Source organism: Rhynchophorus ferrugineus, unplaced genomic scaffold (assembly GCF_030347505.1).
Source record: "Rhynchophorus ferrugineus isolate W39M unplaced genomic scaffold, kcgeb_rfMv2 rfM11, whole genome shotgun sequence".
NCBI classification, from domain to species: Eukaryota; Metazoa; Arthropoda; class Insecta; order Coleoptera; family Curculionidae; genus Rhynchophorus; species Rhynchophorus ferrugineus.
This window is the reverse complement of record NW_027472590.1, coordinates 28,068,867-28,086,285: the sequence shown is the minus strand read 5'-3', so window position 1 is coordinate 28,086,285 and position 17,419 is coordinate 28,068,867. Positions and strand designations below refer to the sequence as shown.

At 35.6% G+C, this 17,419-nt stretch overlaps 1 protein-coding gene across 2 annotated transcripts in view; it reads right to left on the bottom strand.

The window, feature by feature from the left end:
• The window catches only part of LOC143205128 (uncharacterized), a 163,939-nt gene extending 146,834 nt beyond the window's left edge, over positions 1–17,105 (bottom strand). Inside the window, exon 1 of one of the 2 annotated variants that reach the window (XM_076418213.1) lies at positions 16,892–17,105. In XM_076418213.1, the coding sequence (XP_076274328.1) occupies positions 16,892–17,018 (127 nt within the window). In that variant the 5' untranslated portion in view covers positions 17,019–17,105. The remainder of the gene's footprint in view (positions 1–16,891) is intronic. The other variant, XM_076418214.1, reaches the window with a different exon arrangement.
• Positions 17,106–17,419: the final 314 nt, after the last annotated feature.

Genomic DNA, 17,419 nt, shown 5'->3' with positions numbered 1-17,419 from the left:
CTTCAGTAAAATTGAATAATCATGAACTTCCGTAAGCAGACAATATTAAATACCTGGGAATGCATTTCGATCGACATTTGACATGGAAAAAACATATAGTGATAAAACGCAAACAGCACTCAACCGGTTCACTGAGCAGAACCACATCATAAAAGATGAACAACACGGGTTCAGAGCGAAACATTCATATGCACATCAGACCACTAGATTGGCCGCAGAAATTCACTTCGCTATGAAGAAAAAACACAAGCTCTGCGCGGTCTATTTAGACCTAACAAAAGCGTTTGACAAAGTTTGGCACGACGGCCTAATACACAAAGCCATCGAAGCAGGTTTACCCGAAGACCTGATAATTTTACTGCGTTCCTTTTTGTCGGATAGATCCTTTCAAGTAAATATCGGTAATACACTCTCCAGTGCTAAATCAGTCAAAGCAGGGTTCCCCCAAGCTTCCCCGTTAGCCCCAGCATTATTCAACTTCTTCATGTCAGACATCTCAATGAAGAAAGATGTGGAAACCGCGGATGACAAAGCCTTCTTCGCCAGTTCTCGTTCAATATATGCCGCTCAGAGAACACTTTAAATTCAATTAAATGCCACAGTTCAATGCTTAAATTTCTGGAGGTGTAAATCAAGCCCCAAAAAACCCAGGCCATAATCTTTCACAATCAGAGAGACATCCGCGCCTACCAGCTGAGAGTGGAAAAAGTCTCAATCCCGTGGCGACAAAAAGCTACATATCTCGGCCTCATCTTTGACCCTAGTACAGTATATATCAGTACCCTAGTACAGTACCCTACATATTAGTATATTTATTATATTATAAAACGAAAATCATATAATAATACTTATTGTCCATGGGCAGATCGCTGACACTGTCTTCAGCTGACATTAAGAGATTAATTAAAAAAACTTATATAAAATCTTAGTATTTATATTGTGTTTTCATTATTATTACTTCGTACTTTATTTGAAATGTACCCGGTATTCATATTTGGGGGACTTTCGCACCCTCTGGTCGTAAAACAAATCTAAATTTTTTCTCTTCCATTTTCAGAATATTTTGTGAATTTACTTATGTGACTTGATTAATTAATTTAGGTTAACATTTTCAACAGACAAATGAATATCAGTATTTAACACAAAGGTGTTTGAATCCAAAGAAATAGTCAAATGTTACAATATAATATAGGACCATAAGAAAAACTTTTTAATTATTCTGTAATAACAACTAGAACTTATTTAATATATTAATAAATATTGTTTGGGTAGAATATGATAATTAATTAACATTAAAGTATTTTCCGCAGAAGTTCTCACATGAAGATTAGGAAATATAGGCGAATATATAAAAAGTGTTTAATAAAGCTATACGTAGACAGGTTTTCTTTATTATATTTATAAAAAATGCAAGAGCAACATGTGAAATAGATGGCCAACAGAAAGAACTGTATAGAATTCCGATGAACAGCATTATTTACGCCGAATTACCCATATCACCCGCGCACATATACACGCTGTGCGTCCATCAAGCGCTTTACCAATGAATTTTAATCCCCTGTGATGCCTTGATGTGAACATGTCGACCAGACTATTCAGCCTGTTGTGTCATTTTTTAGTTTCGCAATTTCTGACAAAAGCAGGTAGGAGAATTTTAATTTGTCCATTATTTACGCAATTCCTGACGAAAATACCTGTAAAGCAGTTGCTGGATGTTTGGACAGCTTCCATCGATCTTCGTGTGAATTTCGTTAGATTAAGATTTCAAAAATGTAGAAAGAATGTTAGACACCTGTGGACGGCTGTTAAAATATCCTCGTAGTATGATTAGTAAAAGTCCTCGGCCTACCACAGTAAAAAACATTTTTTTTGCAAAATTAGTTTTTTTATTCAACATAATTCCCTTCAAGGCTGATCGACTGATTATAGAGACCCTCTAACTTTTCGATACCATTTTTGTAGTACGATTTATCCTTTGCTTCAAAATAGGTCTCAATTTCGGCGATCACCTCTTCATTAGACGAAAATTTCTTCCCAGCGAGCCTTCTTTTGAGATCTGAGAACAAGAAATACTCGCTGGGGGCCAGATCTGTAGAATACGGTGGATGAGGAAGCAATTCGAAAGTCTAATTCATGGATTTTTGCCATCGTTTTCACTGACTTGTGACAGGGTGCTTTTTCTTCAAATGTTTTTCGGCGATTTCGTCCTTCAAACGGTCCAATAACACTATGTAATAGTCGCTGTGGATGGTTTCTCCTATTTCAAGTTAGTCAATGAAAATTATTGCAAGTGCATCCCAAAATATAGACGCTTTAACCTTACCAGCTGATTGTTGCGTTTTCCCACGCTTTGGAGCAGGTTCATCGTGTGCAGTCCACTCGGATGACTGTCGATTAGACTTCGGAGTGCAATGATGGAGCCATGTTTCATCCATTGTCATATATCAAAAACTCGGGATTATTACGCTTGAACATCTTCAAACACTGCTCCTAATTATCAACTCGTCGTAACTTTTGGTCAAAAGTTAGCTCGTGCGGCACCCACTTTGCACAGAGCTTTCTCATACCCAAATATTCGTGAATGATATGATGTACACGTTCAGATGATATCTTTAGAGCGTCTTCTATTTCATTAAGTTATTTTGTGGATTTTTTAAATGTTTTCGTCGGTAACAACCTCTTTTGGACGTCCACTGCGTTCACCGTCTTTGGTACTCATTTCACCACGCCTAAACTTAGTTAGGTAGGGCCCGGAAACATCTTTTGAGGGTTAGGCTAACTAAAAAGCATATACATTTAATTCTAGTAGCGCCATCTCTGTCAGGCCGAGGACTTTTCAACGTTTTTTAAACATTTTTTAAAGGAAAAACTTATCACAACAAAAGACAAATCCTTCAGTTTTACATTCTAAACGATATTAAAACAGAAAGTGAGTGTGTTAAAATATTATTAAGGGATGTTAATTTTAAATAGTGTTATTTCAGGTTTTTTTCAGTCATTACCGTATTCTTGGAACTATTAAAGAACATTATATTTTAGATTTTTTGAGGAGAGAACAAATTAATATGTTCGCTTTATCGGAAGATTTCATTCAAATATAGACTAACAAAATATTCTGTACACAGCCGATCTATCTACAACAAAAACAACCACTGTGGCAACATACGCGAACAAGACCAGGGGCTAGTGGAGCACCTTGCGGAACTCCTGGGGAGATTTGTTTTCGATAGGAATATGCGTCACTGATGCTCACTTGAAAGAACCTACCGCTCAAGTACGTATCTATAAAGGAGATTGGGTCATTCGGTAGACCAAGCATTTTAGCTTTGAAAATGAGACTGTCGGGCTAAACTTGATCGAAAACTTTGGAAACATCTAAAAAGATGGCTCCAGTATTTCGACCTTTTCTTAATGCCTGGTGAAATGTTGCTGCGACGCGAGCAGCTTGACGAAGGCTTGAGTGTTTGGCACGGAAACCGAATTGTTCGCTCGAGATTATGTCTTTTTGCGTCAGTGAAACTATTTAAAGCGTGTAATATCGCTTTTTCGGCAAATTTGGATAGTGAACTAATCAGGATGATGGGCCTACAGTCAGATGGATTGGACTTGGCTTTCTTTTTTTGGAATGACAGCGACTAGCGCATGTTTCGAATTCTTCGAGAAATACTTTAACCTCAGGACGGAGTTGATGATGTTGGCAAGCTCTGACAGTTGCTTGCCATTGAGGTTTTTCAGATGGTTTACTGTTATATTATCTGGGCCTGGAGCTTTTTTAGAAAATAGACGTTTTATGGAGAACTGAAGGTCTCTGGGAGAGACTATGCTCTTCAGAAGGTGAACTGACCGGAAGTCTTTCCTCTTTAGAGAGGGGATAGTGTCATTTATGATGGACGGTGTCTGTTGAGGTGGGCCAAGAGATGGATTGCATTTCATTTGGTTCTCGAATGAATTAGCGAGAAATTCGGCTTTTTCCGTGTTTGTAAAGGCGATGTCCGTGGAAGAATCGGCCTTCAGAGGGTTCGAATTTTCCAGGCTCTAACCTTGTCCCTAACTAATCTGATTGCGCACTGTGCCACGCGTTTATCCTCAGCATCCAGTGTGGCGCCAGCTCTTCTTGCTAATCGGTTCTTGTACCTGAATAGTTCTTTTATTTCTTTAGGGAGGTTTAACTGAATAGTTTCAGAGCTGCTTGTTTTAGTAGCTCTGTTTGCGACTGATTGAATATCTAGAGTGAGTTTAGAAATTACTCTTTCTAGATCGTCCGGAGAATTTATACTTGGGATAGGCCCTGTCCGCTGAAGCTCGAGTTGAAACAGATTCCAGTCAGTAGTTTCCTTGGTTTTAGGAGAGACTGAACTCAGGGGAAAGTCGCTGATAGTAAGGAGGATTGACCTGTGGTCGAAAACGATGTTTTGGAGTACTTGGAGATAGGAACATGATTCGCATTTTAATAATTGAAGAAGTAAATTATTGTTTGTACATTGGAGGAATAGTGAGTTGGTTCGTTTGGAGCAATTAGTCCAAGTTCCATCTCATCTATTATACCGACAATGCCCGCACCAGCAGTGTTTGGTCTGCTTGTGCTCCAAAGTCGATGGGGTGTGTTAAAATCACCCCCTATGAATTTGAGGTGTTTCCTTGGAATAATGACTTGAATCCATCTTCAATGAATCTATCGTTTTTTTGATAGATTGATGTGAATTTATTTCGCCTGCTATTCGACTCGATTGCTATGGATGGAGGTGTGTTCAAGACTTGAAAGAGACTGCGTTTGCAGTTGTATGTGCGTGATGTTATTTTTGACGGATGGATGGTTTTAGAAAGGTTTCCTGGAGAAGCAAGTTGTCGATATTGTGTGTCGGCAGTGCCGTGTATCTCATGAAATTTTAACAGCTTTCATTTGAAAGTTAGTACTAACCGAGAAAGCGGTGAATGGAATATTACTAGCGCAATCTATGTGTCAGGCCTCGGACAAATACGTAGTTTACTCTGGACAGATTGTGGACCTAATAGTAATTAAAAAAAAGTTCAGTTTCTGATTAGTTGGTGCTGGACATTGTTACGAATATTCGGCGAATGAAACGTTCGTAATTTTTCACAGCCTGACGTTCCGCATAGATGTCGCGAGACCGTCGAACGTATCCCATTCCGTTCAGTCAAAACGCGAATGCGAAAAAAAGAACGCATTAAACCCACAAGGTGTTTGATCTTCTGTTCGGGGAATCGATGGGTTTTACGATCGTCGGGAGAAATAAATTTCAACGCCATAATCTTCCCGGTAAATTGCTTATAATTTGCATTACGCATGTCACCTCACATGACAATTATCATTTGGTGATTGACTGCGGAATGTCGATAATAAACTTTTTAATTCCTGCGCAGCGAGACGTTGCGGTGTGGTCGTTTCGGCAGCCGCCATTTTACGCCGGATTCGGTTGGCGCCTCTTAATCCGTTTAAGTTGGCAGACGTGGATACGTGCCTTTCTGCCCGTGACTTTTTCACTTTATTTATATAACTTCGATTTTATGATACGGATTTTTTTGCCTGCCATCGCCGGCCGTTAACTGGCGACGAGAACTATCTCTTCACCGCTCGGTATAAAGTTATAACGTCGGGGAAGAAATATTTTCGGTTTGTTTAACTTTTGAGTTCCGATCACTTTTTTACCATAAAAAGTCGTTTATCGAGAAAAATAGGTACAATATACTCAACTTTTTATCGCCAGTCACCGTACGCCTCAAAAATCTCGTGCTATGAAACCTCGATGTTGAGACCGGTCGAAATGTCAATTTTTACCAATTCGTATGGTAGCTATAGTCCGTTCAATGAAACACTCAGAACTCACGTCATCTGAATTGATGATTGATGATATAATTCGTTTTAATATTATAGTAAATCTAATGCACATATTATCGAAGGACTTAAAACTACAATTTGATTACATTAAACTCTTTTCCATACCACCTATGAGTAAGAGTTCTAGGAGCGTTTTTTATGTAGTTGTATCCTCTGCAGGCATAACCGACCTAATTGAGAATAGTATATCGAAGTAATATATTTTACTTTTATTAGAGAGCATATTTATCTTTTACGCTTAGTTATTGTGTCCTTCGGTACAGTGTTTCCTTGCAAAGATATTTTGATACCGTTGCATTTCTCCTTAGTTTGTTGTTTTGATACCTGTGGACATATTTCTGGAATAAACTAGATTTAATCACTGCATTCTCCCTAATGCATTTACCATAACTGTAAAACAAATAGTATACCTTCCCTCGGCTGAAATTTTAACCAAATGCTCATATCAATTCTGAACAATTACAGTATCATATCTGCGCACATATATCTTTCACAATCTACAATAAGATTTCCTAGTTTTATTGTAAGTTAATTATAAAATCACTTTAATAATTCGACGCTCACCACGCTCTTGGAAATTGACGTTACTGAATCATAATAATTTATTCAGAAAGTTGCATAAATAGAAACAGTGTCATAAACAGTTTCATTCATAAAGCTTCACCAAGCAGATAACTAAGCTGTTAAACTATCTAGGATTTGTTCAGAATCCATCATTTGTCAAATTCTTGTTTAACCATCTTCTTCCATCTTTGTAACTGATCGAGTTCATAAAAACCAATATATCTGCACTGAACTATTAGCAAATGTTATGACTAATAAAACCTAGTTAATTGTTATTCCAGCATTTACCTTTTTCCATCAAGCTTTATTGTCTTAACACTACTTTTATTATTATCTTGCAATGAGTGACCATTTTGGTATATTAGTACCAATTTGAAATATGCTTGTCTCATCTAAATACACGTATTAAAATAACAAGTCTTCCCTGATTTTGGTTATATCCATTAGACTTTTTCGTGAGTTAACTTTGCTTCATTTAAATCCTATATTACCTGTGTTCTCTGAAATAATTCTATTAAATTATGTTTATACTGAAAACAGATATTTTGAATAATGTTAGAAACGTTTATTACCGGACGACGTTTGCAGGCTGATTCGTTTCACTGCTTTTATACATTTCATATATTTGATCTTGTTCCGGCTCGAAGCAATTGATTAAAGACGCAGGCTGTTCTGTCTGGCCTCGGCATTTTCAATCAAATTTATCAACACAAGAAAAGCGTCAAAACAACATTCGCTTGTTTATAACATGTAGTTATTATAACTAATATTCTGAAGAATTTTACGAACGTTTGACAACCGGAGGACTTTTGCGAGCTGATTCGTTTACATGTCCGCACTTATCAGATAGCATTGTATCTCTTTTTAACTAGAATAAAATGACAAGGAAAATATTGTCTGATTCTAAAATGACATTAGAAACTGACAAAAAGCCAATACATTAAACATCGTTAACATGACGTGAGTTCACTGTTATTTTGAACCGACTATATCTGTTTTATTTCTCCTTATTCTTTGGATATGTTGACGAATCGAAATTAACGGTCGCATACTAACAACAATAATATTAGCCGAAGGCGAATAATCAAAGGCCGCGTTCAAAAACGACGAGCCGCTCTTAAATATTAATTAAGCCAATTAACACTCGGAATAAATAAATTTTCTGCAATGTATCCGACGTACAGATGCGAGAACGAGACGGGCTCGCTCTATCGAAATGGGTGAATCATTTCGAAAATCGCCTTTTAACTATTTATGCCGAAAGTAATTAGAGCCATTTACATAAAGCGCCTCCAATTCGGTATCGTTTGCCGGCGGCGGCCAAGTGCGTAGTTGCATACAGCTGTCAATTTGGAACATCTAGAGCCTGGCGTCTTAATTGAGGCTGTATCGCTCACGATTTCGGCACGACTTGTAAGATTGACGAGCGACGATGCCGGATTCACGTTATTTTCCTGACCTGTGTGTCTAAAAAATCGGCACTGACTATTTCTAGAGAATCCCAAACGGAATTTGGTGATTTTGCCATTTACAAGCCATCGTTGTATGTCCAATGTACTACAACAATCATATGGGATTTAACCCTGGTAGAGAGAGAGAGAGAGAGAGCTCTTTTTAGTAAAGTTAAGAACATTTTGTTATTTATAGTTTATTAGTTCTTGTACTGTTCATAGTTTGATTATAACTGATAGTCAGTAATGGATAAATCATCGATTTGTAAATATTGTCAAGAAAACTGTTATAACACTTCTAATCTGGGCAGACATATGAGGATATTCCCTCCAGGCGTATACCTATTCAATTATAATTTTAATTTTACAAATTGGATTTAATTTTATAGCAAATTCATTATATTTTAGGCATAGTTGACACTGTGAATGTAAAAGTACAGATATATAACTCGACGTCCTTTATGTAGAGTTTATGCATGTCCTGAGTATATCTCAACAAAATCACAGCTCGTTGATCGTATAGTCAATCCACAGCATTAAAAGTGAATAAGAAATATTGAAGTTGGACTTGCTTGAAGATTTTTAAGTTTATTTTTGCTTATTTCGGTTTTTACTGTCCTTAAATTTCAGAGTAATTGATCAAGAATTCATAAGCCAAGCTGATTGCTAAAATTCCAATGGATGCTATACTGGATAAAACCTGAATTAGTTCAGCAGTGGCAATATGAAAAGACTAGATATGATGAATCTGAAAGATTTACAAGCACCATTCACAAACCAATTGAATACCACCGGTACAAGACATAGAAGTGACAGATCTCAAAATGAGCTCAAAAATATAGAACGTTTGTTATATAAGCCACAGTTTTGTTTTAGGGAACTTACCTACACTACTTTATAAAGAAGATTTTATATTAATCATAATAAAGGAACGACAATATGAAATGTTAATAGAATATAGCTATGAATCTATTTGTATATATTCTGTATGCTTAATTATATTACGCATCTGAAAATAAGTCTCATTAATAAAATAACGCGTCAACATCTATGTAATATCTTTTAAGCAGTATCTTTAACATTTAAGTGTCTTACATTCAGGATTATATATTTGGAACTTTATTTTCCTTTTTTCATTTGAGGAAACCAGAAATATGTGGTTGCATATTGAAACTTGGCGGAAGAAACTACGATACCAATACTTAGTAAACGACTCGATGATGTCAAATCGCATAGACCTATATCTCTACTTACTATCGTGTCGAACATTTTCTGGAAAATATTACTTCAGAGACTAAGTTCAATAATAAAATAAAACAACTTAATACCGGACTATCAGTTTGGACTCCGACAAAAACATTCAGAAATCGACCAGGTTTATAGAGTAACGCATATCTATCCTAGACTAGACTAGAATCCTGGACTTCATCACTACATAGTATAAAACAAAGTCGCCTTTTCTGTCCCTATATCCCTATGTGCGCTTAAATCTTTAAAACTACGCAACGGATTTTGATGCGGTTTTTTTCAATAGATAGAGTGATTCAAGAGGAAGGTTTATATGTATAATACATGCATAATATACTAAGGCAACATTGCTAATTTTAGAGGTTTCTAACGTGATGTCGTAAATTAACCTATTTTTTTAGGCTTATTTAGCAATTAGCAAAAACGCTGCCTAAGCCTACGAGTTAGATCAAATTAATGTACTACAGTATTGTACACCATAAAAAGGTCTACAAAAAAGTCCGCGATGGTATATGTTTATCTTTTAGGGATAACCCACATTAACCATTTTTATTGTTTACTTTTTACGTGAGAAAATGGCTTATTTACGAAGCTATTTTAAGCAATACGGCATTAATCCTTAAATACAGTACCTTAGATAGTACCTTAAATACAGTGTGCAATTAATATGAATCAATATGGTTCCTTACAGCATGTAAATTAAACAAATATTTTCGGAGATATTACAACTTTAAAATTTGCGCTTAAAAATGTGTAATGTAATAAAAATTGTATGAATTTAGATATTCCAAAGATAGCAGGAAATCTTCATAGTGAGTATAGGGGAAGAGGAATTGTTTTACTCCAAATTTAATGCGTGCAGGCCAAGGGCAGTAATGAATGAACCAAAAATACTGGATCGATTTTAATCATGTTTTCAATGAGTGACATAGGCATATATATTTTATGCCCGTGCAAAGTCGGAGCGGGCCGCTATGTTTTTATATACAACGTTCATATTTTTTCTGTAGTGTATTTAATTTAGTATCAGCATTGCACCCGTGCGAAGCCGGGGCGGGTCGCTAGTCTTCGATAAAGTTAGACACCAAAGTTTGATATACAAATTAAACAAAATGCTGTAAAAGTAACATGTAGATATATTAAAATCACATATCTCCAATAGACTTTTCAGAATTAAACAAGAATAGTGCCTCAAGGTATATTTCTGGGACTTATTTTATATCTGCTTTATATTAAAGAAATACCAAAACTCGAGGGATTACAATAGCTACATTTATGGATGACACAGTACTGATAACATTGGGCAGAAACCAAAAAGCATCCATAAAGAGACCATAGGCAGTCAAACCATAGACAGTACCAAATATTGGAGAATAAAATTAACTAAATAACCAACAAGAAACTAAACAACCCATCAGTCATGGAACTGAATGGTGCTATAATTCCATATGTAAATAGTGCTAAATATTTAGGCATGACACTAGATGTTAAATTAAAATAGAGGGTGCATGTCAAAAATTAACTAGCCAAACACAATCCAATATGCCAATTCTGATTCTACTGATTCTAATGAATCTTGATTCTAATCTACAATCAGATGTTTTGCACAGTGGTGAAGAATTGCATCGTGACCTAGAGATTCCTAGAGTCAAGGGAGACATTCAAAGGTTCGCTGGATAACACGAAGCTAGGCTGTACTTCCATGGAAGCCCAGAGGCTACTGCATGAACCACATGCTGTTCGAAGAGCACTAAACCATAAAATTATGTGATAGTGCGTAAGTGAAGGGGTGTAAGGTGTGAGAACGGAAGTATAGATTGTCGCTGGAGAGATTATAGTGCATACATGGTAATAATAATTGTTAGCAATACATTAATGGTTGGTCATGCGGGCAAGTTTTTAGCTACCAATTCATATTTATGCTCTTTTAGGCCTTTTTAAGACTAAACCGAAGTGATTTCAAAAAAATTAAAATCAATTTTCTCCAACCAAATACAGAGCAATTACTTTGAAGAAGATACTTAGGTTTAACTTGACAAACCGGTGGAAACAGTTGGATATTACAGGCCCATTTCACTGCTACCTGCGATATTAAAATTATTTGAGAAACTACTATAAAAACGTATTAAACTATTTATACAAAATACCAGGTTTCCAGTGTGGATTTCGAAATTACCACTCGACTATCCGCCAATGGAACAAAGCAACAACGCTTGTTGAAAAGGCATTCAAAGAGAAGAAATACTGCTCTGCAATATTCCTGGACGTCTCACAAGCTTTTGACCGGGTGTGACATTTGGGATTAATATACATTACTGCTGGAAGCAATCTATTACTCAGCACTTAAACCTAATTCGGCTGGAGTTCCACAAGATAGTACCATTTCTATATCTGCTCTATACTGCAGATATCCCAACAAAAAAAGAAATAGTACTTGGAACATCTGCCGACGACACAGCTATCGTGGCAAAGATATACATCTGTTTAAGGCTGAAAAAATACAAGTAGCAATCAACAAGATCTATAAATGGAGTAAAGATTGGGAAATACAGCTTAAAACCTCCAAATCTGTCCATGTAAATTTTGCGTTGCGGCGAAATGACAAAAATTTAATTCACTTGACGGATGCCTGATTTCTCAAGCACAATCAGCTAAATACCTCGGAATATATCTCCGAATATATCATGTTACAATCTACAATAAAAGAAGCTAATGCAGGTGTACCGCAAGGAAGTGTACTGGGGACAAAGCTGTATCCACTCTACAATTTTGATATACCACAAATGGCGAATATTACGATGGCTATATTTGCTGTCGATGCTGCAATTATAGCTGTCGGAGACAATAGTGAAGAAGCCCCACGAATTACAATAGACAAGTGACAATATAAATAATTGGACACGAGCTTGGAAAATAAAAATTAATGAAAGTAAATCTGTGCATGTGCAGTTCACCTATAATCAGACCGTATAAGCACCAATAACATTAAATAATAATATCATTCCATATAGCAACAACGCTAAATATCTCGGAATGAATCTTGATGCAAAACTTTGCTGGAAAGAACATATAAAGAAGAAAAGAAAAGAACTGGAATTGGAATATAGGAAAATGTATTGGCTAATTGGAAGAAAGTTACAATTATCAGTACATAATAAACTGATATTATATAAGCAAATACTGAAACCTGTATGGACCTACGGAGTTCAATTATGGGGATGTTCTGCAAAGAGTAATATAAATAAAATACACATTTTTCAGAACAAAGTCCTGAAAAGTATTGTGGGCGTACCTAAATACTACAGGACTGACAACCTACATAGAGACCTTCAGATACCCACAGTCAGTCAAAAAGCAAGATAATTGCAAGGGGGCATGAGGAAAAACTTCATTCCCATGAAAATAATGATGTATTGCAACTTTTGGATACCACCAGGGAAGGACACAGACTCAAAAGAATCAAACCATCTGATCATGTGTAGTGTTGTGTAGTGAGGTGCAGTTAATAAAAAATACAGCAGTGACATGTTTAAACATTATTTCACCAGAGACTGAGATACGGTCGATGGGTCCTTCTAGCTACATACCAAGATTTAAGTTATCATAATGTCAAATTGTGGGTTACTCGGAAACGACTAGTAACAATGTAATAATTAAATAATAATAAAAAAATTAGACAAAAAGCAGAGTATATTAGTCTCAAAGTCAAGCAACTGTACTGGTTTGTCGGAAGGTACTCTCAACTTGACCTAAAATGAAGCCAATTTGTCCTATGGGGTGCAAATATGGGGTTGTACTAAGACATCAAACCAACTAGTAATCCAACGTACCCAAAAGAAATTCTACTATTAATTACCAATACTTATCGCTACGTAACCAACGAAGAGATGCACGATGACTTCGGAATCAAATTGATACACGAAGTGATCTGAGATTTCGTCTTAAAACATAAAATAAGGTTGCTAAACCACAGCTACGTGGAAGCAATACAGGTACTGAACAACACACAGGAAATTAGAAGATTGAAGCGAACCAAACCACACGAAATTGTTTTGTGTATAAGTGTATTCTTAACTTTAGCTTAAGTAGATTTATTTTAATTTGGGAAATACATTCTAATGTATTAATCTCGTACTCACCTTGCTTGAAAATATAAAAATATAAAAAATATAAAAAATATAATAAAATATAAAAAAAAATAGTTTTACTGAAACAAAATGAAAGTGAACTCATTCTCAAAAACAATTTAAAAAAATTCAAATTACTTTTCCTCTAATTAAATATAACAGGTTAATTAGAAAGTCCCTGGCCTACCACAGTAAAACATATTTTCATATTTTCATTCATATTTAAACATACACTGATTATAGCGACCCTCCAACTATTTAATACCATTTTGGTAGTAAGATTTGTCCTTTGCTTCATCACCTCTTCATTCCACGAAAATTTCTTCCCAGCGAGCATTCTTTTGAGATCTCTAAACAGGAAATAGTCGCTAGGGGCCAGATCTGGCGAATACGGTGGATGAGGAAACAATTCGAAGCCCAATTAATGGATTTTTGACCCGGTGCATTGTCTTGGTGAAGCAGCACTTTGGCCTTGCGGCCATTTTTTGGTGATTTTGTCCTTGAAACTGTCCAATATGTATGTAATAGTATATACTATGTAATAGTCGCTGTTGATACCCGCCTGTTCTTTTTACCATTTTTTTCACAATAACAAAAGTTGCTTCACTTAATATACTATAATTCACAAACTAATGATCCGACGGCTCTCAAATTTATACACGCATCTCTTGAGGGTTAGGTTAAAAACCATATGGATTTAATTTTAGTAGCGCCATCTATGTGTCAGGCCGGGGACATTTTAATTAACCTGTTATGGTAATTATCTTGAGCGATGCTAGTACATAATTATGGATTAATAGATGTTATCTCAAAGTGTTCTTTTATTAGTTAAAACATGGACATTTCCGCGGATGCTTGGGGAATTTTAAAGTCCGAACGATAATTCGGTCGGTATAGTTAAATGCAATTAACATTTGGGACAATTCCGGCAACAATGGACGTTTCGCCAATTGACACAGGCGGCTTTGCGTCGGCACATCAAACGCTAGGATATTACACTCGGGGTAAATATGACATGCTAATTTTAAACGCGCCTAATTTACATTAATTTAACTATCATTTTCGCTCTTTCATGTTTCCGATACTGAATCATGGGCGACTTAACGAGACGACACGCATATAGTCGCCATCGTCAATTCTTTAATGGGGAATAATAATTTCCAGCGTCTGAACGGACCGGCGGGCCGTCCCCGTCTCTTGGTTCGGCTAAAAATCGAAGCGTGCCACGGAACAATGGTCAGCAGCGTCGTGTTGAGGCTCGTTCTGCAGCAATTAGAATTATGGCAGGTCGACGTTTCCTATGCTAATGTCCACTATTCGTTAAGGTGTTTGCTGGTTGAATGGCGCGCGTTCCCAAAAGAGTATTTTCTTGTGTTGCATTTATTTCGCCATAAAAATAGTTGTGTGCGGCCGGTGAAAGGAGGTAACGAGACTTGAATATCTTTGAAAACCGTTTAATTACTGCCCACAATAGTCGCAATCATTTTTTCGAACGAATTTCGGTCTGATTACTCCACTTATTAACATATGAATTAGTGTTGGGAACTAACGACTGAAAACAGTCGATAGTCGCAAAACAGTCGACAGTCAAAAAACTAGCGACTGATAATAGTGTGCAGTCCACTCGGATGACTGTCGATTGGACTTCAAAGTGAAATGATGGAGCCATGTTTCATCCATTGTCACATATCGACGCAAAAACTCGGGCTTATTACGCTTGATCATCTTCAAACACTGCTACGAATCAACTTGTCGTTGTTTTTCGGCAAAATTGAGCTCGTGCGGTACTCCCTTTGCACGGAGCTTTCTCGTACCCAAATATTCGTGAATGATATGATGTACACGTTCAGTTGATATCTTTACAGTATCTGCTATTTGATTCAATTTCATTTTATTGTCATTCGAAATCATTTTATGGATTTCTTTAATGTTTTCGTCGGTAACAATCTCTTTAGGGCGTCCACTGCATTCGCCGTCTTCGGTGCTCATTTCACCACGTCTGAACTTAGCATACCAATCCTTGATGGTTGATTTTCCTAGGGTAGTGTCCGGAAACTCGGCATCAAGCCAAGTTTTTGCTTCAACTCTATTTTTCCTTCTAAAATTCAATATTTTATCCACACGTGAAGTTCCTTTTTATGAATTTTTTTCACAATAACAAAAGTTGCTTCACTCAAAATGCTATAATTCACAAACTAATGATACGACAGCTGTCAAATTTATACAGGCATCTTTTGAGAGTTAGGGCTAACTAAATGTGTCAGGCCGGGGACTTTTCAGTTCATCTGTTATTTCTATTAAGACAACACAATTTTATCCGATTTTGGTTCCTTTTGATTCTTTTATATAAGTATCTGCAGTGATTATAATCTGATTATCGTCAAGTCATAATAATATAATTTGTAATTAATTATTGAATGAAATTATAAAGGAACTATAGAGTCTAATGGAACTTCTGGATATTGATTTTAAAATACAATAATATTTAGACGCATAAAATAAAATGAAGGAAGCCTTATTATTTCAATTTATGTATTTAGATGAGGCACACAATGGCTCCAATATGGTTACTCATATCAAGATGACAATAAAAATAGTGTTATGACAACAACAGTTTATGGAAAAAGTTAAACGTTGGAATAACAATTTATTATGTTTTATCATTCATAAAATTTATTAACAATTTATTGCAAATATATATTGTACTTCATGCTAGAGACAGGAATATTGTTATCTTCGATTTGGATGAACTCGATCAGAAACATTAAAGAAATTGACAAATAATGGAATTGTGAACAAATATGTGGAATTCCTTCAGAACATACATGAACATTTGGTTAAAACGTGTCAGAAGAGAAAGAATAGTAACTGTTTCGGAGGTATGGCAAAGGCGTTAAAGATAGTTTTATTTAGAAATATGCATAAAGGTTTTAACAGAACAAACTAAAGAGAAATACAGTGATATCAAAATGTGTTTACAAAGAAACACTCTGTCAAATGACTCAAGAAGTAGGCGTAAAGGGTAAGTATGCTCTCTAATGAAAATAAAATATATTACTTCTATATACAATTGTTAATTAAATGAAATAGGCGTACAGGTGACACAACTACATAAAAAACGTTCCTAGAACTCTAAGTCATAGGTGGTATGGAAAAGGGTTAAATGTAAATATAAAATCATACACAACCCTAACCAATAAAGTATTATAACATTGTACTTTTAGTCCTTTCATAATATTTGCTTTAGATCTACTATCATGTTAGAATAAATTATATATATATTAAAGCAAAACTGAACTAAAACAATATTGATTTTTGTGTTGAATATTTAGTAGTATTGTACCTAATGCATTTCGATCAATCATTGAAAATAAAACGTTGTACAAAAATAAATATCGGGAAATTATTTTTAACTGTAACAGTATTTCAAAACTTGAAAATATCTATATCAGCTTTCTTGTAGATTTTATAGAATATGTTGCTATTTTCCATCGAACTATTTCCGTAAAAATTGTTAGTGTGCTAATGAAATCTACCAAAGGAAATTGAAAGATAAAAAGTTTAAGGAAAGCATTTCTGATTAGAGATCATTATGGGAGGAAAATAGTATGTGGTTAGTAATTATTAGTTTATGAAAAACTTACGTTGTATATTATTCCATTCATGCCGACGATAAAAATGTAGCCAGTTTAAGTTGTTTCTGATTTTTTTATATAGCCATGTAAGATATTCAATCATTCTTTGTGTATTATCGGTATTTCCATTCGTCATTTTGGTTACTGTTAAAGGCAATCACTGTCACTAGTCGTGAATAATCAACGGAAAACGAAAATATTAACGTTGTTATTCCAAATGTTAAACGAATAAAACTGAATGTCACAGGTCAGTGAGTCTCGCAGAATATACAAAAAACAGACCAAGCGCTGTACGAATTCATCAAGAATGCCATGCAAAACGAGCGCATATTTCTCTTCGATGTCATTTCGGTTCGATAAATTAAATCTAACACATTACTTGTTTTTTTTCGGTAAATACAATAACAACATCACCATCAAGATGTTGATTCTGTTCAACTTGCCTATCTTTCAGACCATCCGAAAAATGGCTGTTTGTTATTTAAGCAAAACCATTCATCGAGCCATTTTCTAACCTTGCCAACTACTGCTCCGCAA